Source organism: Calidris pugnax, unplaced genomic scaffold (genome assembly GCF_001431845.1).
Source record: "Calidris pugnax isolate Ruff unplaced genomic scaffold, ASM143184v1 scaffold41, whole genome shotgun sequence".
NCBI classification, from domain to species: Eukaryota; Metazoa; Chordata; class Aves; order Charadriiformes; family Scolopacidae; genus Calidris; species Calidris pugnax.
The window spans coordinates 15,541,951-15,569,564 of record NW_015094509.1 but is presented as its reverse complement, the minus strand read 5'-3'; the positions used below and the strand labels follow the sequence as shown (position 1 = coordinate 15,569,564).

The following is a 27,614-nucleotide window of genomic DNA, read 5'->3' as shown; positions in this document are numbered from 1 at the left end:
AACTGGCTCCCTTTTCTCTGTATTTTCCCATTAGGTAGTTGATGACAACAGTAAGATCTCCCCCAAATCATCTCCAACCTGAACAGACCCAGTTCTTTCAGCTTCTCCTCATGTCATATGCCATAGACCCCAAATCACCTTGGCAGCCCTCTGCTTGGCTTAGTTCAGCATACTTATGTCTTTCCTGTACTGGACTTTTCAATCAGATATGAAGCACCTTAAAAGTGCCTATTTCTCATAAATGATTATGAAAAGAGCCTAAGGTGGCTAGCTCAAACATAGAGATCTATTATGTATGTATATCAAAAGTTAGGTGAGATATCCAGTTCCACATGTTAAGTGGATCTTGCAAATGCAAAGAGAAAGAAACTGCTGGACTGCCAGACTATGAATGAGGAAAAGCATGAGAGAAGACAAGAGATAGTAGTAGTAGCAACCACTACTTGTATGTTTCCTTGTATGTATAAGAATCTGTTTTGAAATTAAATCAAATTTTGAATATGAACTGTGTAAGTCTAGATTTTCTTTTCTCTTTTTTCCTTGTCAAACAACAGATGAAAGGCTACTGCTTTTCATTTGCTACAACCATTGCAGGTTATTCTGCCAAAAATGTACATTCGCCTTTGCCGAATTCAGACAAAGATTTTCAGTGTGGCAAGAAGAAAAAAGTGAAAATTATCTTGTCCATAAACTAACAGTCTGAATGGCAAGCAATCTAATTGCATCAGAGAAGCTTGTAAAGAACTGTTGATTACAACATAGTATGTTCATATAAAGAAAGTAAAAAAATCCAGTAAGATAAACTTCATAAATCTGCTATATTTTAAATGAACGAATATTATATATTTTCTAGAAAAGTCTAATAATAATCTTACACATTTTTCATATGTGTCCCTTGAATAACATTCATAAAGATGAAGCAAAAGTATGGAGTATATTATTTAAATATAATATTATATAAATATAGGTAAGATTTATTTATAAAATACATAAGCATATATTTATATAAAAACTATAATGGTGTCACTTTCTATACGTATCCATGATCTCTTGATACTATTTTTGAGGTAATTCAGTTCACTCATATTTTTGAAGTGGTATGCCACAGGCTGAGAACTGCACTTTTGATTTTTCACAAGTTCTAATATTCTAAAAGCTTCATTTGTAATCACTCTGCAGAAGTATATGAAATTCCTGAATCAGAGAATGAGGTAGGAATAAAGTAGAGCATGGTTCCGAAATAGCAGTCATGGAATCATAGTCATAGAAATGGTTTGATTGGAAGAGACCTTTAAGATCATCAAGTCCAAGCGTTAACATAGCACTGCCATGTTACCTCTATACAATGTTCCTCACACTACATCTATGTGTCTTTTAAATACCTCCAGGGATGGCAACTCAACCACTTCCCTGGGCAGCCTGTTCCAATGCTTTACAACCCCTTCAGTGAAGAAATTTTTCCTAATACCCAATCTAAACCTCCCCTGGTGGATCTTGAGGCCATTTCCTCTTGTCCTATCACTTGTTACTTGGGAGAAGAGAGTGACACCCACCTCACTACAACCTCCTTTCAGGTAGCTGTAGAAAGCAATATGGTCTTCCTTGAACCTCCTTTTCTCCAGGCTAAACAACACAAGTTCCCCAAGAAAAATATAACCACTTGTAGAAACAGATTAGGTTTAGAATATGAGAAAAGAAGTATTTTCAACATATAAAATATAAAATAAGAAAAGTTCTATGCAGCCATAGCTCTAGTCTTCAAAAACAAGCAAACAAAAAAATAAGGTTAAACTTCTTATTTTCGGTGGTGGTGGTTGGCTGTAACACAAAAAAGTAATAGAAATATCAAGCAGTAGAACTTAGAAATCTTGGCTTTCTGGTGCCTTCCCTTCTGTGGATTTTCAGTGCCTAATAGTATGATTGTATTCACATTTCAGTATTTTCTGCAATGGGAGCAGTAATTTATCCCTATACAGCTGCCTGTTTTCATGAAAATCTTAGCAAGGTTTTTCAAAATGTGTCTACTTTAAAATTTGATTAGCTAGACTATAGATTCAAAAGCTGCTGCAGTGGGAAGAAGCCAAGCTGAAATTCTTGGTGTTTGTATAATCAATTCAGCATTGAGTTTCAACAATACAGTCCTGGGCTTCTCTTGCATTTTGCTACACAAGTAATCGTATGCACTGTGTTCTCCTAACTTTAATTTTTAATTTATATAACAATTTATGCTGTTATTGAATATTTTAACTTTCGGGTAGTCTGTGTTGAAATGTAAGGAATGTGTTTTTCTTTGATTCTAACTGTTACACTGACATCATGATGAGAATAGCATGTTATGCATTTTAATACTGTATTATTGCATTGTGTGAGTTGAGAATTGTTACTTCATGCAAATATTCTGGCAGCCAATGAATTGTATGACTTTTCTTAGGCATTTTTTTTTCTTGTTGATTTTCTTTGCTGTTCCTGCACTGAAGTTGCCCAGACATATAACTGGAATTCACATCATGTCAGCATTGATATTATAACCTGATTCACTTTAGAATTCATCTTTTAAAATTCTTCTGATATGAAATTTAGCATGCTGACCTAGGCATTTTTTTCCTCGTACTTCTAAATACCTTACTGAGTAAAAATCTTGCTTTCCTAAATCCTGTGTAATGCCATTGGTCCAGATGGAATTGCAAAATCTATCCATCATTATACATACTATCCCATCATCTTCATAAGCAGTATGATCTAGCAAGTATTGGATGAGAACTCTTTCAACTGAATATATAATTAAGTTCATATGTATATATCAGGGAGTTAGAGTATGTTGTCATGGAGTATTTAGAAAACTGACAAATCAAACCAGTTTTAAACTTGAAAACTCAATTTTACTAAATCCACATATTAAAAGCACATTTTGTGCAAACAGTTAATACATATTATTAATTAACATAATTATTTACACAAAACTGTTAGTCTTGAAAACATCTTTGCTAGTCATTCTTCTGTAATGGTCAGGACATTAATTTGTAGTTACTTGTGCTTATCTTTCAGCTTTTTTCACTTGTGTTCCTCCTATGTGCAACTACAAAGATCTTTGGCCCTTTACTGATCACTGTGTTGGCATATTTCTCAAAAATGCTTGTGTATTTTATCTTTCTGTGGCATCACAGCATCACAAAAATGCTTATGTACTACTGGTCATGCTGTTACATTAGGTTACGCTGTTTCAGTGCACTTATATTGAGGTTCAAGGTAAACAAATATTAATTACATCCCAATTAATGAACTTTTAATTTATATTCTAGCTACAGGAGTCAGATGGAAAAAAATGAAAAAAAGGAATTCTAGCTCTCTCACTGACTTCCTGTCTGCTGTGAAGTTGGTGATATTGAGTTAAGAAGTCAATATTCATTGTCTTTTGATATTTATTTCATCCACCCACTTTAGTAGCATGATTTCATTGTATTCTGATATTCCATTTTCAACATGCTACAAATAAACAGTGATGGATTATCACATATGATAGCAGGATAATGTAAGTCCTGATTTTAATTACCTTTATCAGGTGAGAACTGTGGTAGCAACAATATATATTCAGCTTTCTCAATACCTTGAAAAGGTTTTAAACTTAGTAAGAAAAAAGATACTTCACAAAGATTCATAAAACAGAGTAGTTAGTGTCTTGTATTTTGAAACATTATATCCTTTCAATACCAGAAGTATTTTATGACTGCAATTCAGACTAAAACCAATGTGAGCTGAAGGTATGAAACTTCTTACCTTGTGTACCGTGTTCAGCTGTCATGGAGTTAATTTTCCTCCTAACAGCCCCTATGGTGTCTGTTTTAGATTTGTGAGCAAAATTTTCAGTCCTCAGAGATGGTCCCATTGCCATAAATGTCCATTGTCCACACCTGCTGTGTAACCACTTGTTGATCAACAGGACCTATTTACTCCCCCTCACAAAATTTCCCCTTATTGGTGGGACAGAGGAAAAAACCACCAGAGCCCCTACTCAGTCCTTGAACTTCACTCCAGGGTTGTGTAGCTGTGCTTGATGTTTTCCAGGTCTCCCCTCACAGTATTAGTGCCCACATGGATGAGCAGCAGTGTCCACAGGCTGGAGAAACCTCAGCAGTGTTTGTGATCTGAGTCCCTGACGAGCACCAAACCTCCTTAGATGACAGGTTGGCAGCTGGAGGCCTCCATCCCCTGCAACGGGAGGTGCTCCACTTCTGTCATTTGCCACTTCCTCCTGGTTCTGCTGCAGAGCTCAGGCTCAGATGGCTTTGTTGGACTCAGGTCCCAGCCCCTCATCTGCTATCAGGACACTGACCTACTTTGTAGCTGCAGAGCTGCAGGAGGAGCAGGAGCTGTCCTCCTGGTGTCAGAAATCACAAGCTTCCAGCCCTCACCATCACAGAGTCTCCATTTCCTGTGGTACTGCACAGGTAATGGTAGCAGAAAAGTTAATGAGGTTTCTCTGCATTCATTAGGTGATTAGGACTATTATCTACCATTAAATCACTAATTAGATGGAAAATATTTTCTTGTCTGCATATACATTCTGTGTTCCTTTCTGCCCATAAGAAGGTTTTGAGTGTAACAATAAAATTGTCTGGTGGTAGGGTGTGATATGAGTGGCAGAGGCATTTGGGTACAGGAAGGAGATATATTCAACTTCCACTTGAAAAACTTCTTTGTACGTTCCTCAAGCAGAACACTGAAACTCCTATTTCTAAATGCTTCTGTGGTGTAAAAATCTTTTCCTTCAAGTTCTGATTTAGTTTTCCAAATTTGAATGTGTCTGTGAACTTTTCAAATGCAAGGAGATTTAATGTAAGTTTGATAAATTTTGGCAAACAAGATAACAGAGCTGCCAAAGCAGTTATCATAAATTGGCTGAGAAAATGTCTTCAGTAGAGGTTAAGCCCTGTTCCTCTCTTCTGGTGAAGCAGTAGTCACAGATCCCATTCAGGAGTGCTGAATTTTAAGGTCTCTGCAAAATTAAGCAACTACAGAAATCTTGTCTCTGAAATCTTGAAAACATTTTGTCATCCTTAGACATTTTGTGCTGGGATAAAGGCAGATTCCTTTAGATATATAACATTGCAGGAGTAAAACTATCACAAATGTGCAACAGAAATTGTGCTTCCTGCTTTGCATGGTGCTCGGTAAGAATGCAGCCTATTGTTTAGCTGCTTTATGAGCCTGAGCATATGGAACTGTATGTTTTAGAAAGATATTTTGGTGAACATTTGCATTTTTCTTCAGTACATAAAAGGAAATTATTTTTAGTTACATGCTCCTTGTAATTCAGTTTTCATGAGGCCAGAAGGTTCAAAGGACCAGACAATGAAAATTATGACCGATTCATACCCCACTAAGGTCCTATAGTGAATGAAATGTAGAAGGTTAGTAAGAGTTGGTTGCATAGTGGTTTACGTAAGACGAGATTGAAGTGGTCTCATTTCACAGTTTTTATAACAAAGGTAAAAATCATTGAAGATGTATGCATTGCAATCCTTTCTCCACTGGATAGTGCAAAACTTAAAGTTGATGAACTTGTTCGAAGGAAAAAATACAACTCTAAATATCAGGCCAAGGGAGATGAAAATAAAACCCGGGGAAGTATTCTTTTTTTCCCTGGTTTGCTCTAGATATTCCACTGCATTATGTGCAGGGAAGTTTAAAAAATAGTAAGTTAATTCAGACAATAAATATTCCTGTTTTTTGCTTTTAAATTTGTTTAGTTGTTGTTTTTTCCTACCTCTAAGCTACCACAGAAATGATAGCAGAACTTATTTTGGGACCCAAGGAGGTTATCAAACCAACACAAATCAAGTCACATAGGAACAATTCAGAAGATTTAAGAGTTGTCAGGTGACAACTCTTACTTAAAGATAAAATGTGTCCATCATACAGTTTTGTCAAACATTTCAGTCTATTATATATTCAAGGATTTTTGAGAAATGATAAATTTTTCTAACAGGTACCTGTCAGCTTAAATGTAAATTGATTTTTTAGGCATCATTATAAATTCTGCAAAATTCTCCACAAGTATTACTAATAAATGAATTTAAAACTGTAAAATTGATAACATGATGTACCTGATAATAAAATAGACATTAGTAATTTCCATGATACAAATCAAAAGAAACGTAAAAGTTTCTTAAAAAAAGTTTTATTGAAATTTCAATTTTGATATCAGGTTACTATTTCATTAAAATACTAACAATAATATCTATACTTTGTTGGGTATGATTAAAAAAAAAGTTATTTTCTTTTCCTAATCTTCATAACTTGGCAAAGGTTTTTAAAATGGAATTCAGAAATTGAAATATTTGAATATTTGTTGAAATATATGGGGGGTTTTTCTGGAAACATAGCTTTTGAGATGGCAAGGAAGAAATGCAACTGCGGATGAGGCAATAACACATTCTGAAGCAGTCTTTAAAAGCACAAGAGATTTGTAGTGAAGAAATTCAAGTAGGAAGTTTGAGCAACATTCAAATCTCTGAAATTGTATGTTGACAGACCTCTCTGGGCAATCTGTTCCACTTCTTGATTGTTCTTATTGTGAAAAAATTTCTCCTAAATATCCACTGTGAACCTCTCTTCAGGCCTATTGACTCTTGTTCTCCACACAACACTGAAAAAAACTTGCCTCTGTCATCTCATTAGCCTTCCTGTAGGCACTGGGGGCTGTCATTAAGCCTCTCTAAAGCTGCTTCATCTCTGGACTGAACCAGCCCTGTTCCCTAAGTCTCCTCAGTGCTCCAGTCCCAACAATCCTAGTGATCCTTTGCTGAATTCACTCCAGTTTATCCGTATCTTAGAATTCTGTCTTTTTTTGGGGGGCGGGGGGAGAGGTGGGGGCAGTGTGGAAGGGGAGATGGGTGGTTGTGCAGATTTGTATGCTGTATGTAAGCTTTCAAACCCAGAATTGTAATAGGATTTAAGACAGGATTTGAAAATAGATTTCCCCCTTCCAGCATGACTCTGAAAACCACATCCTTCTCTTCAACCTGCTCCCAATTCATAAATTTTTAACAGTTTCTTGGATTGAAACAAGCTCCTCAGAAATGGTGACATGGACAATGTGATTGAGCGCACCCTCACCAAGTTTCCAAACACCACCAAGGTGTGAGGACCTGTCGACATGCTGGAGGGCAGGGATGCCAGCCAGAGGGATGTGGACAGGTTTGAGAAATGAGCATGTACAGGCCTCATGAAGTCCAACAAAACCAGGTAGGATGGTTGTAAAAATCAACCATCACTGAACTCGCACTTTAACATAGTTTACTGAGAAAAAAAAAAAAAAAAAAAAATAGTGGTTCCTATACTACTTCTAAAATCTCAAATAATATGTTGTGGGTCATCTCTTACATTTGGAAAGCTTGGTTTAAAGACATGACAAATTTTAAAGACAAAATTACAATTCAAAACCATAGTAAAAACCCTTGATGTTTGCAGTTATTAAAAATAATTCAAAAGTAAAATAATTTCTTTTCAAATTGATGAATTGAAGTATTTACTATTACATCTTTTTTTCCCTTTTCTTTGCCTGAACAATCAACTAAAGAAATTCCTACTTTCCTCTGTATTCCATTTTTAATGAATTTACTCTTAAGCCTTCTGTCCCTCAGCAGAAGGGGCAGTTAATAGCAGGCTGAAACAGTTAATATCAGGCTTGAGAACTATGAGATCTGAATTAATATCTTAATGCAGAACTGGTAAGGTTTATTGTTTCATGAAGGAGTTGGGAACAGTTTGATAAGCAAGAAATCTTTTTCATTTCTTCTGTTGTGCTTACACAAGGAAGACCTGTCCAAATATTTTCATTTAAATTACCTTGTTTTGTTTGTAAGCAATAAAAGCACCAAGTGAGAAAAAGATGTATTTCATACTCCTGCTGGAAAACAGTAGTAAAGGAACAGTTGGCTGATGTACAGACTGGTGGGTTATCTTACTTTGTTAAACATGATTGTGAGTTAATCCATCAAATTTCAAGTCTTAGTCTGTAAGAACAGAAAATGTAAAATAATGAGTCACATATGTACATTTTTAACTGAACAGCTTCTGATGTTTTACAAATATGTAGGTAAGAATTCAGCAGACTGCACACCTTTCATGGTTTTTTTATTAAAAACAAATAAACAAACAAACAACTCACTTTATGTGCCAAGATTTTTCCAATGTTAACATTTTTTCTTTCTTCTTTATAGATAAAATATAACATGAGATCACTGTGCAGTGTTTACCAGAGAGCAGTTATTTTACCTGTTGGTAACCCTTCAGAAGAGCCCAGCTCATCTAAGTCACATTCACAATAATAATGTTTCCTTGCAGGAAAAACAGCCAACTGAGAATCTCGTCGAATTTTAGTTTATTGCCTGTTCATACAAACATATAGGTACTGATTCAGGATTTGTGAAACAAAAGACGATGAAAATGTAAACATTTTAGGGAAAAGACCTTTCCTCCCCCTTTGCCTGAGTCATCTTCACTCCAGACCCCTCCCGCCCCTCCCGGCCTCCGCTCCCCTGCTGCTGCCGCCCCTCACCCTCAGCCCCGCAGTGAGGTGTGGCGCAGGGAGCTGTGTGAGCTGTCCTGGCTTCCCTCTTCCCTCATCCTAGTCTCCCAGCCTTATCCTTTGTTTCGGCATGGGTTCCTCCAGGGGCCGCGCTCCCTTCAGCACGTCCCTTCTGTACAGTCTTTGGTGTGTCCTCACATTCATTTTTTCCTATGTTCCCCTTTGTGCTTCCTCTCATGCTGCCCACTCCGGTGGCTCCTCTGTGGCTGCCATTTTGTCGGTGGTTTCACAGCCAGCTGGAACCACTCTGACCGGCCTGGGGCAGTTCATGGCCTCTCCTCACACAGGTCACTCCCGCAGCTCCCCTGCCAATTTCACCCAGTACCAGGCTCCAGGTAGGCACCAGCTGTGTGGGTGTTGGTAGTCTTTTTATGACAGAAACATTGTTATGTTTCTGTCTCGAAAGAGTCAGGTTAGGAGGCAATTTGTTCCATTTAACTTCTGCTGGAGCATCATTTAAACTCCCAAGTTTCCTCACCTTTTTAGCTACAGATGCTATTATTTGATTTTTTTGCTGGCTGTCAAAGCTGTATAAATTTTACAGCTATACTGAGTATACAAGTGCAAAGCAAAGGGATTTCAGGATGTGAATCATGTCAATTTGTAATCATCCTTGGGTTTATTTGGAATTTAAAATCTGTGAGTTTTAGAAATTGCAACACAAAGCCATAGAAAATAAGACTTCTATATGCCCTCAAGAAATGTTTTATGTCCCTCTCCTCAAAAGCTGGATGAATTTTATGTGAGTTATTAATGACAGATCTTCTGCAAAGCTATCCTTAAAGATTTTCAGTTGATGGATGTTTTGCAATCATTTCATTTAAATTTCTGAAAGCTGTAAGGTAATTCTGTGGATAAATTATGAGGGAAGGCTGACATTTTTTATTACTGCAGGTTTGTAGAAAGAGCCAACATATAAATGTTTCTCAGAAATTATATATACATATCTGTATCATTCATTATACTAATAAATATACACATAATACTATATTATACATAACATATAATATGTTTTTTCATTATATATATTTCATTATATTTGGACTTTTTAGGATATTTCAGAATATTAAATGAAAATAAAATGTAATATGCATATACTGTTCTCTGTAATTTAAAGACCCATTAATGTATTTTCTGAGTTTGAATATTAGATTATAGAGATTGAGTTAAAGTAGTTGTATAACTAGTTTTTATATAGTGGGGCAAGACCACCATCATCAAAAGGCTTGCTAACCTAGTAAGGAGGTCTTTAAACTAGGTTTATTGGGGTTGGTGATCAAATCTTTCAGGTTTATCAGGGAAAGGGATGGGAGGAAGCATACATGGGGCAGGGTGATGAAGGATTTTCTTGCATTCTTTTTGAGCAAGTGGGGTGACCTGGAACACACCTCAAGTGCCTATATACAAACGCATGCAGCATGGGAAACTGGAGTCCTGCAGCTGATGCATACAGGATCTCCAAGAAAGATCGGTAGGGAACAAAATGAGTAAGTGGTGTAGTTTGTGCAAAGGAGGGAGCAGAGAGCTGGCATCTAGGTGAGATTTTTAATTAATTTATTTTTTATTTAGAGCTAATCTCTGGCAAACTTTCAGAAGTAACAAAAAGAGACAAGGTCCTTGTGGGAGAAATGTTTGTATGACTTAAACTATAGCTAAGATAGTCTGCTGCCTTCTTAATAGACAATAATGTTTGCTTTTTCATGTGAAATTACTGCCTGGAGGACATAATATCATTTTCTTTACCTTTGCTTTGAATATGAAGGTAATTGATTAAAATTCTTAGTTAGGAAACAGTGGTAGAATTTTATAACAAAACATTATTCTTTTTTTTCTGTTAGAATCAAGATTACAGCTAAAGGGTTGTGGTTTTGGAAAAACATCAAAAAGTACAATCTGCATAATTAATTTACATTTTTATTCTACTTTATTGCATCAAATAATCATGAGCTGTTTCAGAAGGATGTAAAAGCAATACCTTTCATTTAGAAACATCTGAAAATACTTAGAATTATGCTTTACTTTTCACATAATTATTTTATGCATGTAAGTGGTTAATTTATTTTTTAATTTATGATAAATATGCGGTGATAGAGCAGAGATTGGCATTTTCAGGGTCCCTGTTTTCTTCAGTTGCCTATCAGAAATTTTAACGGCTAGATAACAACATTTAAGGCAACGGTTGAGCCTCAAGTAAGATTCTGTAGATGGTTAGAATCTGTGCAGACACATGTACATGTGTGTGTGTTTGCTATGCAGAAACAGGGACAGTAGATTTTCACCACACTACTGGCATCAGTAGTTAGTGTTATGTGTTTGCCTATATTAAATTGTTTTCTAAAAAATAATTAATATGACTGTAAAAAAATTAAAAGGGAGTGATAGAATGTGATTCCTTTAGACTGCTCAGCTACTTTGTTTAGAATAATACTGTCTTAAATTTGAAAGGACAACTGTATGTCTGGGGTTGTACCTGAACTACCCTGTGAAGTGTATGCCATAAATTTCATACAGTTTGCATTCTAAGATCAAGGTATAAAGGGATTACTGCGGGTCCTCTTGATGGGTTTCTTCAAAAGTGGCTCACCTTGCTCAGAACTTTTATTGGCTATTGTAAATATCATTGTTTAAACTGGGAAAGTTGTTATGTTCTTTTTTTTTCTCACATTGTTTTCAAGAGTAGATATTATTCTGTGAGGAGTTATGCACTTAAGTTTAACTGTTCGGTGCACTATAAATATCTAGATAGATAAGATGGCGCGATGCATTGTATGCCAGATTAACGCTTGATCTACCATGCAATCTCATTGAATTCTCATGGAAATAAATGAATTTGCATGGTCTATAAATCACTGATAACATTGCCTGTCTTTGATCATCTGTCTTGAAAACTACAGTTCAATATTTATGTAACATTATTGTGAATATCACCGAAACCTACAAGAATAAGCAGAAAATTAAATTTAAATAAGGCTAACTAGAGAAATATGTTTTATATTGTTTATTATAATATAAATTTATTATGAAAAAGGAACAGTGAACAGCAAACCAGGAAGATGGTTAGAGAATAAAATATAAAATTTTATTAAATTAATTTACACCAGAAATTACTCACATGTATGCTCATTTCATGTTACTTTTGTTTTATGGGCATATAGGCATAATATTAAAAAGAAGAAAAAAAAAGCTGCATGTACCTATGTATATAAATAAAAAGCTGTCTATTTCCACATAAAGCAAAATAAAATTCCCAAACATTCTCATAATCATAACTCACATCATAATATCAGTGATACTCCTTCTGCATAAGTGCCCTTATGCATATTCAAATGTAGATCTTCATTTGAATTCATAATACCTTGGAAAGCTTTTCTAAGCCAAGTCCCCACTTGCTTATCACTTTGAAAAATCTTCCCCTTTCAGCATATGGTTGAGATCAGAGAAGTAAGTTTGGAAAAATGACATCTTGGCAGTATGTCTATATTTTTGCATTTAGGCCTTCATAGCACTTTTGCAAATTTGTAGATTAGATGAATTTTCCCTATACATGAGAAAATAGATTTAATTAATATGGGGTAGGAATATTTAATTATTTTTTAAAAAAATGTCATCAATGTTAGCTGTGTATTTGTAATTGCATAATGTCAGATTCTATCAAGTCCTAACCAAAGCATTGTCTTCTCAGCATTCCTGTGAATGTTTTTCTCCATATTTGGTAACTGGAAATTAAAAGAATGGGGACGGATACACAGTTCTTTTAAGGCATTTAGGTGCTTAACTGCTGCTGCAGTATTGCAGTTTGTATGCAATCATTGTAGTGTTAGGCACTTAAATATCTTTGAGGACTCCTACCTCAGTGGCTTGACAGAGGTAATTCAGAAGGCTGTGGAAGGGCATAGAGAGAAGGATTCTCAGGGGTCTGTATAGAAATCACTGCAAAGATCATCTTTCCTCTCTCTCTTCCTTGTTCACATGTTCCCATTGAACTTGTCGCACAGTGATGAAGATGGGCCGCTGTTAGTTTTCGTAGATGTTCTCTTACCAGTTATTGTTTTATCAGTGTTGTTTCTTTGATGACATCTAAGCAATTGTGCTGTTTCAATGGGATAGAAATACAGGTGCTAAGAGGACTGCACAGAAACAATTATAGCATTTTCTTTTATTTGTCAAGGTCTTATGCACTATCAAGTCAGTGGTAGAACTGCTGTAAACTTCAGCATTTGTCAAATTGCTGAAGATCAAATGTCTATTCCAGTGGCTTCACAACTTAAGGCTCCAAACGTTTTCATGAGTGTTAATATTTGTTAGCCTTCTCCCAGATGCAGGTTATTACCTGTGAGGGTCTGACTGCAAGACTGGAACCAAATACATCACAGCCAAATGATATTGTAGGTGGAGGACTATAGGAACACAACACATTAATTCCGTTATTTATTGGGCTAATGCTTGTATTACAGAAGCTGAGATGGTATCTGGTGTGCTCTTGGTTATATTTACAGCACTTAAATGCAGTTAGTATTAATTTTATTTGTAGCAAATATGCTACCTGAATCAGAACAAAATACGTGATGATTTTTCTGGGCCATTTTGCTGATGGTAGCAAAATTACATTTTGGCAAAAATCTCTAAACAGATGTGGCTCAGAAATAGCAGACATGCTCATTGACACAGCTTGTGTTTTTAAACTCAGTCACTTTATTTTTTCTTTTAGGTATTGATAGAGTATAGCAACATTTTTAGTGAAGAGTTTTTTATATTGCTAGGAACTAGGTTAGGTTTCTCTGATTTGTGAAAAGCAACAAAAAATTACTGTAGTACAGTAGTTTTCAAAAGCATTCTATTTTTGAGTCTGAGAGAAAGGTATTCCAAAGTCTTGTCTTGCATGATAATCCTAGGTTTCTGGTTTTAAATTGTTCGATGAGCCTATTTCACATGCTACTATCTGTTTTTCAAGTTTGCATAAGCTTCAGTAATTTAGCTGTGAATATTTACTTCTGAGAGCTTTTTCAAATCAGTACTTCAGAAGACATATTTCAATCAATATTTAAACATCAATATACAGATCCTTGAAAATCATTAAACCAGTATGTTACCTGTTGTTTTAATGGACATTTTACTTCTGTGAACTAACAATTAAAAGTTATTTTACTAATTGACCTTAATGCATGAAACCAATATATCATTATTACTTTTTTGTATTTTTTTATTCCTTTCCCAGTAAAAGATCTCAACCTGTGATGTGATGTGGTTCCTTGGTTTTGATGTATTTAGTGGATGCTAAATGCACTGGCTAATTAGATTAAAATCAAGATATGCTTTTAGTTTCATTTTTCTATCTGGTCATATAATAATTTATCTGAATTTTTAAAAGACAAACCCCGGTATTTTAAACTCCTAAACTACTGTAATTATGAGGTTTCCAACAATGATTAAAAAATTTCTTTGTTAGAAGTGAGTCATTCTGTGTGTCAGAATTCTTTAAAGCCTTTTTTCTGTGACGCTGTACTCCTTAAGTTTTTTTATCTTTGTCATTAATTTTTCAGCAATATTGACTGGTTTTTCAGGCTCTAGGGCAAATTTTATTCATGTTAGCACTCTAATTAAGCAGGAACAGGAATTGCTTTTCATGTATGCTTCAAACATTTGGATAATAAACTGAATAAGTAATGCAAGATGGTATTTCCATATAGTAATATGGTATTTCCATCTAAGTTATTTGAAAGGTATTTCCATTTCTGAAAGTAATACCACTGCGTTCACAATCAATTTTATTATCTCACAGGAAAAATTTTGACATGATAGCCTCAAAACCAATTTTTGAGTTACTAGGCATATATGTACCATTAAAATAGAAGATGCAAAACATCAGTCAACTTTACTGAATGAAATCTGTGAATCACTATTTGAGAATTATTTTCTCACAGAATTCATTCTCTTGGTATTAGAACTGATTTTGTAAATTTCCAATATTTACCAAGTTTATTCAGCATAAACATGAATGTTAGAAAATAGAACATTATTGTGTCAGTCAAATACACTGACCAGGTTCTTTTAGATATGCCACATGTGGAAGATGTAATTTTCAGTATAAAATGTACTTATTTAAAGATAATTAATTTTACACAGGACTTCTAATTTAGCGGGGTGCTACAAAATATATTGCATAACACCACAAATGTAGGTTACACTTAGCAAAATATATAGCAATTAGAATATACAGTTTTATCACAATACCAATGTGATTCCCATTACAGGTATCTGTAATATGCTCACCATCACAACACTGGGCATCCACTGGGCACTTTGCTCTCTTTGAAGTTCTTCTGTTAGTTGTCTAGTTTTCATACTCTATGTTGGGCTGAACCAAATATTCACTCCCCCTCTGCTTGTCCAGCTAACTCAGGGGGACATTAACGCTGTTAATGAACTCAGGGAGAAACATTTCCACCACCAGTTAATCCTCTCAACTGTTGACAGTTGTTTATCTGAAACAAAGACCACCCTCTGATTCTCTTTGTGTTGAATAAAAGTCCAGTTCTTTGCAGCAGCTGTGCTCAGTCACACCCTGCATTATTCCATGAACTTTATGGGCACATCACCCTGCCCGTCTCCTCTGAGCCTTCTCCCATTTTAGGAGTTTATTGGTGTATTCACAACCAATAAATAATTGGTTGTGAAAATTGGTGAAATAATTTCACAGTTATTTACATATCATGAAAAAATGTATTCCTATGGTCGTATTTGAAATACTTGATCTATTAAAATTTATACCCAATAAAGTGACTCTGATGTAAACATCTTAATTGTAAAAGTGTCTTGCATCTGACATTTGGGAAATCACCCATGAATGGCTTTGGTTTGAAAACTGATCAGCTGTTTAAAAATTGGAAAAAGATTATTGGAGAATAAACTTAAACATGACTAGATGTTCACTTAAATAAAACATGGTAATTCAACTAGCATAAAATGGGTAGGATTCTCATGCTTCTTTTCTCAGTAAATGTGACTGCTGCATATCGTGCGTGTTGCTGCATGTGATAGGGATTAAACTCAACTTGCTTTATGAAAACATTTCAAGTTAAAGCAGAAGAGGAAATAATGAATTGTTTGCATGCTATTGTAAAGTGAATTAAACAACACTAATCAAAATAGTAAATAGTAGATTGCAAGAATATGTACTGCCACAGTAGTTTTTAAATAATTGAAATCTCAAGTAATTACTTGTTAATACCTTAACTATGCAGCAGCATTCCAAGTCTAACATGTTAGAAAAACCCATAAGTAATTGTTCACCTAATAAGTAATAAACTTCTCAACAAGAAAGTATACACTTCTAAGGGGTGATTTTAATGACATTTACAATTATTTTTTTTAACAGCTGAGGATGCATGTGGAGGAACTATGAGAGGATCCAGTGGTATCATCTCAAGCCCCAACTTTCCTAATGAGTATCATAATAATGCCGATTGCACATGGACAATTGTGGCAGAGCCTGGTGATACTATCTCACTCATATTTACAGATTTCCAAATGGAAGAAAAATATGATTATTTGGAAGTAGAAGGTTCTGAGCCACCTACAATATGGTAAGTCAACTATTGCAATTTTAATGTGGTAAAAAAAATAAAAATATGATAAAAAGTGGAAGGATAAATTTTATTACTTTTCCTTTTGTCAATAGATAGTCTTGCTGAAATTAAACAAAATAAAACAGTAACGGTTGTAACTATGACATAAATGTTGATATTCTAATTGCAGCTGTAAAATAATTTCCAAAGGATGTAACATTGAGATGAAAGTCACTATAGGCTCATTCCTCTTATTGCCTCTATGTCTAACCATTTTAACCATTATTGTATTAAAAATGTATATATTTCAAAACAGAATGGAATGGACTGATAAGGATTGGTGGAGCTCTCAGGTAGTTATCATGATGTCAGAAAGTAAATAGTAGGGAGGCCTTTCAGCACAGAGCTGGCAAAAGTAGCATTGGTCACACTTGTTAGTCACAAATTCTCTGTGGAGGAGTTTCTGTGCACAGAACCGTGTATGTGGTCTCACTAAATACTAGAAATTTCCGTTGTGATCTGTGAGATACAACACCCTGAGCTGAGTAGCGCAGCACTTTATGATTTTGGTTTGATTCCATATACACTACTTTTAGGGAGAATTTCTGTTGGCTTGTTTGTTGACTTAGCAGTAGTAACAAAGTTTTTGCTAGGCTTGTTTCTGCAATTCTTGATCTCAGTGTAGATGCATTCAAAGAAGTAGCAAGATCAGGTTCAGTTAAGTACAAAATATAAATTACACATTCTGTGGTTTTCTGGCCCTGTAGTTTTATGGTAACATAACATCACCCTAGTCCAGAAACATGTGATATGAGAAATCCTTTTGTTTGTTATATTCTTTTAAATATTCTATTGGGTCACAAAACAGAGAACGTATACAAAACTATAAATAACAGTGATGCTCTCCAGTAAAATCTTAAGCTCTTAACTATTTCATAAAGCATTATGAGGGCTCTGCACAACAGAAGGACAGATCTGAACAACAGGTGATACAACAGGTGTTTGGCTAAATGCATTAAGGATAGTAGAGTGTTGTTTTCTTATTAGTAGTGCAAAAAAATCAAAAATAGCATAGACCAAATAAACTAAATTATTTTAAATTTTATAATAAGAAACTATGCTAAATAAAATAATTACTTCATTTCAAAATTATCAGTCTCAGTTTCTACAAGTGATGCTTATAAGTAATATTCTGTACTAGTTCAGGGTAGAGTAGAAGTCTATACACTAAGTCTCAGCTTTAGCAAATAGTATTTCATAATTTGAGTTAATTCATAACACCACCTACGTAGTTAATTACCTGTATTAGAATATTACTTAATTGCCATTGATTTTTTCAAGCTGTTAAATTGAAATCTTTTGAGCTAGATGTCAGCTAAAATAATTTTTAAACAATAATTTGTAATAATTATTAGTGAAGTAACACCAATGACATATGGACAACATGAATCACTTGAATAGCTAAATGTGCATTCGATTATTCTTGAATGTTTTTTATGTACTTGGTCATGAGCTTCAAACAATGATTTTTTTTTCTGCAACATCCTATGGCTATATTTAAATGATAGAATAAGTTTACTTTATATATGGAAATTCTCACAGTATCTGTTTACAAAACATAAAAAATTACAATGCTAATATAATAATTGCTCATGTAGAGAAGCAGATTGAGAACACACTCTTTTTTTAGCTTGTCATTTATATTCCCTGAATTAGACTGATGTATTCAATTATGCAAAAGTACCCCCACACATATGTTGGCAAATGTAGATTTAGAAGGCTTAATTAACAACAATTTGTTAATTAGATTTACAGTGGTAATATGTAATATCATCTTAGACTATAGCTTGAGGTTTAGTCAAGATATCTTAGTTCATAAATTCTACATAGAAGTATTCTTCTAAAACTAAAACGAGTCTCTTATTCTTTCATTCTGGACAACAAATAGTACATAATCTGTAACATTACTAAAAACATATTGGTTGATCTGGATATTAAGTAGTATTAAAAATCTTTTCTTAGATATTTTGTTGCTTTACATGACTATTACACCTATTGTTATAAAAAACCCTCAACTTTTCTTCTTCTGCCCATCTGATGTGTAACAAAATATCCCTACTTATTGGTTCTAAGAAAAACAAGGAGCTAGACCATACAACAAGTAGATAGTCTGGGGTTATCCATGAGACAAGACTTGGAATTCTTCATGAAATGCTATCTTTCCATAGTTTTCCAGTCAGTTATTATAATATTTTAGTTATGAGAAATCTTTCCTTTAAAAAAAGGTTGACAGGTCATTTTCATTTAAGTAGTGGGAAAAAAATGTGCAGATGTCCTTAAGGATTTTTCTCGTCTGATATCAAGGGCTGATTCTGGCATTTGGTAACTTGAATTGAATGAAAGTGGTTTTTTTCATTTTGGAAGTGAAACTAAGAGAAAATTATTAGTTTGAGAAAACAATTTTCCCCATATTTTCAACAAAACAAAAGTATGAAAAGAAATTATATTTAGTGATATGGTTTTTTTGCCTAAGTGAAAAGTTAAGGGTTTGAGACATTCATTGGTGAAAGAAATAGCAATGTTACTATGGGGTAATTTATCCAGCATGTGGAAGTTCAGAGCTAAATATTCTGAGAGTGTCTGAACGCGTAAGAGTTTTCTAATGCTTGCCTGTAGGATTCTTTGATTGGAATGTCTCAGTGTCTTATTTTTCTGTTGGTCACTTTTAAGGGTATATTTAATAATCACTGAGCAGAGAACTGGAATGATTCTCTAGGCTCCTTTGACATGGTTATCCTGGATTCCAGCATGTACTCTAGCCTGAATCGTTAAGACACTAGTTAAATTATACAGACCAAAGTGGTAGAACCTCCTTCCCAGAATACTCTATGAAAGATGTGTTTAAAATAGGCTCCTGATGAGAGCCTGTGAGGATGGAAAGGACATATTTCACACTGTCCTAGCCAAAGACATTAATCTGTTTCTTCTAGCTTGATTACCATCTTAATTTAGCTGTTGTTGATAAACAAGTTGACAATTTTACAATTTTTCTTCCTACATGTTTGGAGAGCTTTGTTATTAAAAAAAAATCTGCAAAATTATTAGACTAATTAAACTTGAAATTATGATTAGTTTTGAATTAACCAATACATTTTTGGTGGATAGACTGGAAGGTGATAGAAAATAATGGTTGTCATAAAGTATATGCTTAAAGCTCTCATTCAGGGAACTACTGTAGCAGTCTGAATAAGAATCACAATTTGTTCTCAAAGAACACATTATGCAATTTTTTTAGTATTTGTTAACATGAAGATGTACACTAATGTGAAGGTGTTTGAGAGCGTAACAGTCTCTCAAATGTTGTAGGGAAAATGTACTTCACTTCTACCATGACAAAAAAATAACTCGACAAAATTTTCAGCTGTTCTCCTAAGAGTGTACTTATAAGAAAATCTTTGTGTGATGTTTAACATTTCACCTACCACTGGCATATTCATACAAAATAGTAAGACACCTAAGTACTTTATTATCAAAGATGAGTTTGAAATAAGATATAATTACTCCTTTTAAAACAAAACAACTTACCTCACTTCCCTCTTACTCATAGTGTATTCTTGGATATTTAAAAATGTTTCCCATTTAATTTTCCTAAACCGTAAAGGAGGCTTAGAATTTTTGGTACTTAATTCAAGTATTGTATTCAAGTTTTTATCTGAAATACCTAAAAATCTTTTGACCCTTATAAGAGACTTCCTCAAGATAGCCTGTTACCTTAAGACTCCCTTGCAGATTGTACGAATGAGAAAGAATAAGAACAGAAATTGTTTTTGTTGCCAAATCAGAATTTATTCCAAGTAACTAGTGATTTGTTTCTTATCAGTTTGGTTCTGTCTTTGACATGGGAACATTTCTGATGAATTTTTCAACGGATACAATGTGTTTACATTCTTTTTTTTTATATTGTGAATTTAATTTGTTTACTCTTCTCTATAGCACAGCTAAGGACAATTTAATGAGTACACTTTATTCATTACAAACTTATGGCAATCATAATTTCCCTGTAGGAGTTTTGAGAAGCCATTTCTCATTTTAAAAAAAACCAACAAAACTATGATGGCTGGAAGCTCAAATAAAAGTATGAGAAAACATTTAGTCCTAAGTAAATAATAGCAGTGTACTTATTGACCAGTAGCTTTAAACATAGCGTTCTTGAACTTCACAGTAGACTCTCTTTTACATTTTGTAAGAAGATAATTGCACTTTAACTTCAAGGGTTGTAATATTGCAGTTTCTGGCTTTTGTTTCCTGAATCCAAGCTTACAGACACTGTTAATCAAGTTTTAAAATATTAGTAGTATGTTTAGAAAGCAGTTAAGCAAATAATACACAGTGTTTTATAGAGAAACAATATGCTTAAATAAATATTTATGGAGAATAAACTTTATGTTAAATAAACTAAAGGTAATTTACCTCCAAGTTAAACAAATTTCACAGAGAAAAAATCAGTTTTCTAAAGTTTTGGGGATGATGTAGCATGGTATTGCAGTAGCATCTGAACATCATTAAGAACAGCCATTTTGAATCAGTAAATGTTTATGTTTGGAGTTCAGTGTCTAATAGTGGCAATAGCAGTTGCTTAGGAGAAGAGTGAAAGACAAGAGGATGATATGGTGTGCTCTTCCCCCTTGTGTAGACTCCCAGTTTCTGTAGTTAGTGATTTAAGAATATTTGCCTTAAAATAATGTGTTAAATACCTTTAAATAGATCTTTCTTTTGGTAATTAGTCATTCTTCTAGGGTCATTCTTGAAGACTCTCTGGAGAGTACCAAATGAGATATTTTTAAATCCAAACATCCAAGCAGGCTGTATCAATGAGTTCCCTGTTATCCACTCAATCATGTATTCCGTAAAACTTAACGTATATGTCAATGACAACTTTCCTCTATAGAAGCTGTATCATGCATTTCTTGGATTCATCCATATCTATTCTCTTCCCTTTTACCATTTTAATCAATTATTTAAAGTAATGAAACATATCAGCCTGTGGCTTTCTCTTCACTTTGAAATAACTTTGTTCCTCACTTTCTTCTGAAGTCCTGGATACCTGATTATCAATGTTGTATGAGGATCTGTTTTGCTCAACATTCCCCTCTCCCTGAGACCAAATGAGATTTGGTTGTGGGATCACTATGTCCTAGGTTCCACCTCAGTTGACAGCATGCCCAAATATGTTGGGCTCATCTTCATTATTCATAAGGTAGTCATTGATCACTATTCCAGAATGGCACTATGTATTTTGATGGCATCACACATTTTCATAAGCTTGTAGCCTTTATACCATGTTGTAAAAACGTCACCCTGGAGGTTTACAACAACAGCACATTACCTCAGACACTTCAAGCAGTAAGAACAGGAAAAAAAAAAAAATTATCTTAGAATAATGAAGAAGGGCCCAGTGGAAATTTTGTCCAAGTGCTAGCCAACCTGAATGTTGCCCATTCACTCTAGATGAGCCCAGAGTGCTTCCATTACTGCTTATTTGTAATTCTGTTTTTGAGAAGCCAGGTAAATAATAGCCCAGACCTAGGCCATTTTACTAAAGAATACTTAAAAAGCATGATCAGTAATAAAAATAAACACATGCAAAAAAGTCTGGAGTCTCTCACTCAGCAGTTTCTGGGAAAAATACAGATACAAAGGTGGCTTGATAAATTAACAGGGAACACTTTCACTGTGCTTACTCCAGCAGAAGAGTGCACTTGTTTTGATGTGGTCATTTACTATTGTCTCAGAATGGCGGTTGCTGGAGTAGTGAGGGAGACTGATTGCTCTTGTCTTGACTGAAACATCAGTGACTGAAATGGCAAATCTTGAGACTGAAACAGCCATATTTTATGCTGCATGAGTTGTACTGTACGGAAAAGGGTATTACACATAAAGCAGAGGATAACAGAAATCTCAAAACAAGGCAGGGGAAAAAAAAAAGCCAACCAATGAAAACTAAACCACAACCAACCCACAAACCAAAAAATATCCCAAACCCAAACCATGTAATTGTTTCATTTGTCATTCCGGAGTAATTAAAGCTTCACACTTCCTTGACATGTGTTCTGAGTGTCTGCCATGATCTGTGTTTAATTTATTCGGCAAAATAAATGACGGGCTACGGGCGAACAGTAATTCCTGCAGAGATAATCCCAAATCACTCTTGTTTCTAGATCCCGGAAGAAAACCATTAGTAGGTTTTGTACATTGGATAAACTGTATAAATTTATAATTTCATCTTTTATGTCTCAATCCGTAACAGTTAAAATTATAATATTTTGAATACATTCATGGAAACCCTTTGAGTTCATTATAAATCCTGACAAGATAAAACATTGCTTATATGGGGACTACAGACTATTCAGAACTTCAGATGCTGCTTGTCCATCAATTTTGCCAGTGAAAATCACTTTAGGTGATTTAGGGTGCAAATTCACTTGTAAAATGAGCCAGTAACTGAAACAAACCATTAAGCATCCTATCAAACTGCTAAAGCGATTTCTTTATATTAAGGGAGGACACAATGTCAAACCAGTGTCAGAGCAATTTATAATAATTACATGCCATCCAATATGCAGGTGACCAGTCAGAACCCACAGCTTTCTGGTCATAACAGCCAGTAAAAAAGAAAATAAGCTATTCTTGTATGCTTACTGTATGCTTATTTCTTCTGCATACAGTAGGTCACACAAGTGAAAGAAAACACCAAAATGCAGCAATCTAGAGCTTCAAAAATGAGCCCTGAACAAACAACTTTTTTAACCCACCCCACCCTGAAGTTAAAAAACGCCTACTCAAATAACTGTGTCAATTTCAATAAATATTTTTATCCCATAAACTTTCAAACTATTTTTAAGGTTAACATTTTTACATGTGTCCAAATGAAATAGAATGCATTTTCAGTCTTTTGAAACCCTGAGGATAAATTTATCTAAGTATATTTTAAAAATTTAAACATTTGAAAGTTAAGTGCAGTTTCCCTGTGACCTAATTCCTGAACCACGTTTATATTCTGATACCCTATGTCTACATAGGTATAATAACATGAGAAATGATACAGAAAAAAGGATGGAAACAGTATCTACAAGGAGAGAAATAAAACAAGCTAAAGCTTTTAAATCTTGAAAATGAATAAATGAGAAAGGATATAAAGAATCATAAAATTATGAATATTTGTTGTGGTTTAACCCCAGCCAGCAACTAGGACCACACAGCTGCTCACTCACTCCCCCAGCTGGGATGTGGAAGAGAATCAGAAAAGTGAGAAAACTCCTGGGTTGGGATAAGGACAGTTTAATAACTAAAGCAAAAGCTGGACACATGAGCAAAGCAAAACAAGGAATTCATTTATTACTTCCCAATGACAGGAAGGTGTTGAGTCATCTCCAGGAAAGCAAGGTTCCATCACACGTAACAGTTACTTGGGAAGACAAACACCATAACTCTGAACAACACCCCCTTTCCTTCTTTTTCCTCCAGCTTTATATACTGAGCATGATGTTACATGGTATGGAATATCCCTTTGGTCAATTGGGGTTAGCTATCCCAATTGTGTCCCCTCCCAACTTCTTGTGCACCCCCAGCCTACTTGCCCGCAAGGCTGTATGAGGAGCAGAAAAGGCCTTGGCTGCTTAGCCTCAACCAAAACACCAGTAGGCTAGCAACTCAGTTTCCCATCCCAAAATGCAAAACATAGCACTACACCAGCTGCTAGTAAGAAAGTTAACTCTATCCCAACTGAAAACATGACAATATAATATATCAGGTAAATAAGGAAAATTCATTCATTATTTCTTACACTAAAATAAATATGGATGCTCAATGATTTATCAGGTAGAAGATTTAAAACTAAAGGTGGAATTTTTTCTGCAGCATACATAATTAAGTTGTGGAAGTCATTGTCATGTGATGTTATAGATAGAAAAATTATAAATAGATTGAAAAATGGATCAGAAATTAATAAAAGAAAAATTTATCAAAGGCCTGCTTGCAGGGCTCCACTCAAGAAGTCCACAGTCCATAAAATTGCTGGAAATTGTGAGAATGTATGAAGGGATAAATCTCATTCTGTATAATTAGTTTCTGACACTCCTAGTGAATTATCTGTTACTGCTCATTGTCAGAAATAAAATATTAGTTTCAGTGTATTTCTGTTCTAACACATCAGTTCATACATTCTTAGATACCATCAAGGATATGATAGGTATTTTACAGGGTATTATAATTCCAGTGAGTCAGTAAGGGATTTTTGCATAATTATAGCAACCAAATAAGTAATCATAACTGAGATGTATCAGGAGTAATAGTTTTGTGTCTGTAAAAAATTTTGGGGGATGAAGTTTAGAAGTTTTTGGTTTATGCTGTAAAAATATTCTGCCTTCATTTAAGGCTTGTGATAAGAAAACCTAAAGCTGCCAAGTCATTATTCAAGACTTCAGCAAATACAGAAGCTAATATTTCATCTGGCATTATCTAATGTTTAATCATAATCAATGTTAAGATGTGAGCAGTATTTTTAACATAATTTTTGTCTGGTTTCATTTTCCAGTCATTTAGTAATTTTTATTGGACTTTTCTTCCCTCTATTAAAAGGCTTATTAATGAAGATATGTATATATCTTCATTAAGCAAAGTCCTGGTGTTCTTTCTTGACTGAGTAGACTTTTTGGAACTTTCTGTGTAAGATCCAGTAAGTAAGTTGCTGGAGCCTTCACATCTCTTGATCAGCCTTTTCTGTACCCAAACCTGCAGCATTGGCTTGGTATACTTGAGTCAGCAGAAAAACTACCTACCACAGAGTACATATTCTCTCATCCTTGAAGCATATAACACAGGTTCTGACATCTTTCACATGGATATATTGCACTGCTGCACAACTTGTTTTCCCCATTATTTTTTATGTCAGAGGATAAGCTTTTCCCATCATCTCTATTTGCTGAGCAAGAACATACTGGTCTGCATGTCCTAAGTGAAGTTAAGGGTAAGGTGAAGGACTATTGCAATGAGGCTTAATTTCTGTTTAGAAGCTGACACCATGGCTTTAAAAACTAAAAAAGCACAAGCAACCTTGAACTAAAGCTTCCATCATTTTAACAAAACTTTCCAATTTTGTATAACTTACAGAATTTGAGATTCAACCCCAAAATGCAGGCATCTTTTCTTGTTTGTGTTTTGCTTTTTTGGGGTATGTATGTTTCGGTTTTGGGTTTGTTTTTTTTTTTTTCTAGAGAGTCTATTATAATAAAGAGGAATTTCCTGAAAAAGATGGAATTAAGGAAGTGCTACAATGTTGAGTGCAATTAAAAGCAGAGTTCAGCTCCTGTGGGAGAGAAATGAGAGGTGATTATGACAGCAGCAAAGGCTAACAGTCCTTAGAGTCTTATTTTTTCATTCAGTTTTGAATTAAAAATGCATCTGCTACCAACACCTTCCACAATCCTGTTAATGGATTTAAACTAAGTAGCTGAACATTATGTTTATATCAAAAAAATTGCTAAACAGTAAACTATAGCTTTGCTAAATGTTCTGGAAATTATTTTTATTACTGTAGTCTATGCATTAGGCATTTATAGCCATACATCGGAATGTTGCCATTCTATTTGCTTTTGGTGACTTTGGACACAGAGTCCCCAAAACTGTGAAGTAGAGGAGCAAATTGCACTATTCTGCTCTTGAAAGATTCAGTACACAGAAATAAAGCTTAAATCCTCAAACTTGTGATTTCAATGATGTGTTGCTCTTTAAAAACTAATGCAACTCAAATTAAAGCCTGATCTATTTGGCATGACTACTCCTTTTACCGTTTGCAAAGCTTGTTAATGATGCAGGGAAAAGGCAAAAATTAACCTGGTGGTTGCAGTTTACCTAGTTCAGTTTCCACAGTGGAGTCCATAGTACTTTGCAACATATCCTGTATTTCTTGTCTCCAATTTTGCTTTAGCTGTATCCTGAAATATGGGATAGAGATTTAAATTTTAGTGGCTCATAATTCATGACAGGAGTATCTGTCATGGTATTCAGACTGAAAACCAGTTGATGAAAACCAACTGATTCATTCAAGAGAATATGTATGCGTATTGTCTGTTAAAAAAGATGTAGGAACAAACACTCTCAACTGAAGTCTGCAACTAACCCTAAAACAAATCATTTAGGAGTAAGATGCCATTGGTATCTGCCAGTTGGGAGAATATTATGGTAGCCAGCTTAAAATACGGTATTTTTAATGGTATTGAATCAAATAGACAAAAAAGGAGGTAGAGGTACTTTGTCAAATATCTGGTATATGTATTTATTTACATTAAGTCAATCTGTACTGTTTAGTCTCCATAAATCATCTCATGTTGCGTCTTAGATGGCTTAATTCTAGGCCTGGTAACGTTACGTATTTTTGCTATAGTTTGGATAGTGGAATAAGAATTTTGCATGAATATGATGACAGTGAACTGTGGGAGGTTTCAGGCTCTTTAGAGGAGAGAAGTGTACTTTAAAATGATGCTGATAAATTAAAATGAATATGCATATATCATCAATGAGAAATTTACTTCAGGCAAATACAAAATGCTGTAGACTAAAGGAAGACTAAGGTGTAAATATAAAATACGGAGTAAATACCCAGACAAAGCAATAATAGCCAGTATGTACATCAGGAAAACACAAAAAGAAAATAGACATAACAAACATTAGTGAATAGTGTGTCCTTGTGTGCACTATTCACATAATTTTGTGTGTGTGTATGTGCATGTTCTGTGTGCGCAAATGCAAATTCTCATAGAATTTGCCCTGCATTTATGCAGGCACACAACCTTCATGAGTTGCAGATAGGGTTAATAAGATGCGGAAAAGTGTTGAATTCCTAGGTAGCTGAAAAACACTGCAAATTGAAGTTCATTTGCAAATGAAAATTATATTTGATATTTATGCAGCCTTTAAAACTGCATTAGCAGTTACACAAATCTTTTCATGTTTCCTAATCAAGTATTTTCCAAGTATATATTTCTAAAAAAAATGAAAAAAGAATTGAAACAGTCTTATATCATTAGTTGGTGGGGTTGCTCAGCAAACCTAACATTAGTTCCTTGTGTCATGCTAGGATGGATGGATATTAAAGCTTAGGACTAAAGTCTAGTGACACAGCTGTGGAGCCTAAGCTTTCTTTCACCTACCCATGCTTAGGTGTAGTCTGCTCTGATTATCTTCCTGGTCATTACATTCTTATAAGTGCAATATTTTAAAGCTCAGTGTTCAGTTATAAGACATGAATTAGTGATTTGAATATTTGCCAACTTTCCAACTCAGATATGTCAGAACAGCAAAATCTCTCAGAGTGCTCAGATAACATTGTCATAATTACCACTAATATCACTAAAATATCACTATCGTATAAGAATTTAATAGAAACTGAAGTCCTATACAAG

At 34.5% G+C, this 27,614-nt stretch overlaps 1 protein-coding gene across 1 annotated transcript in view; it reads left to right on the top strand.

Annotated features, from left to right (window-relative positions):
• CSMD3 (CUB and Sushi multiple domains 3) overlaps positions 1–27,614 on the top strand; it is a 600,957-nt gene that overhangs the window by 190,325 nt on the left and 383,018 nt on the right. The window contains exon 5 of the mRNA XM_014965576.1: positions 15,966–16,173. Coding sequence (XP_014821062.1) covers positions 15,966–16,173 — 208 coding nt within the window. The remainder of the gene's footprint in view (positions 1–15,965; positions 16,174–27,614) is intronic.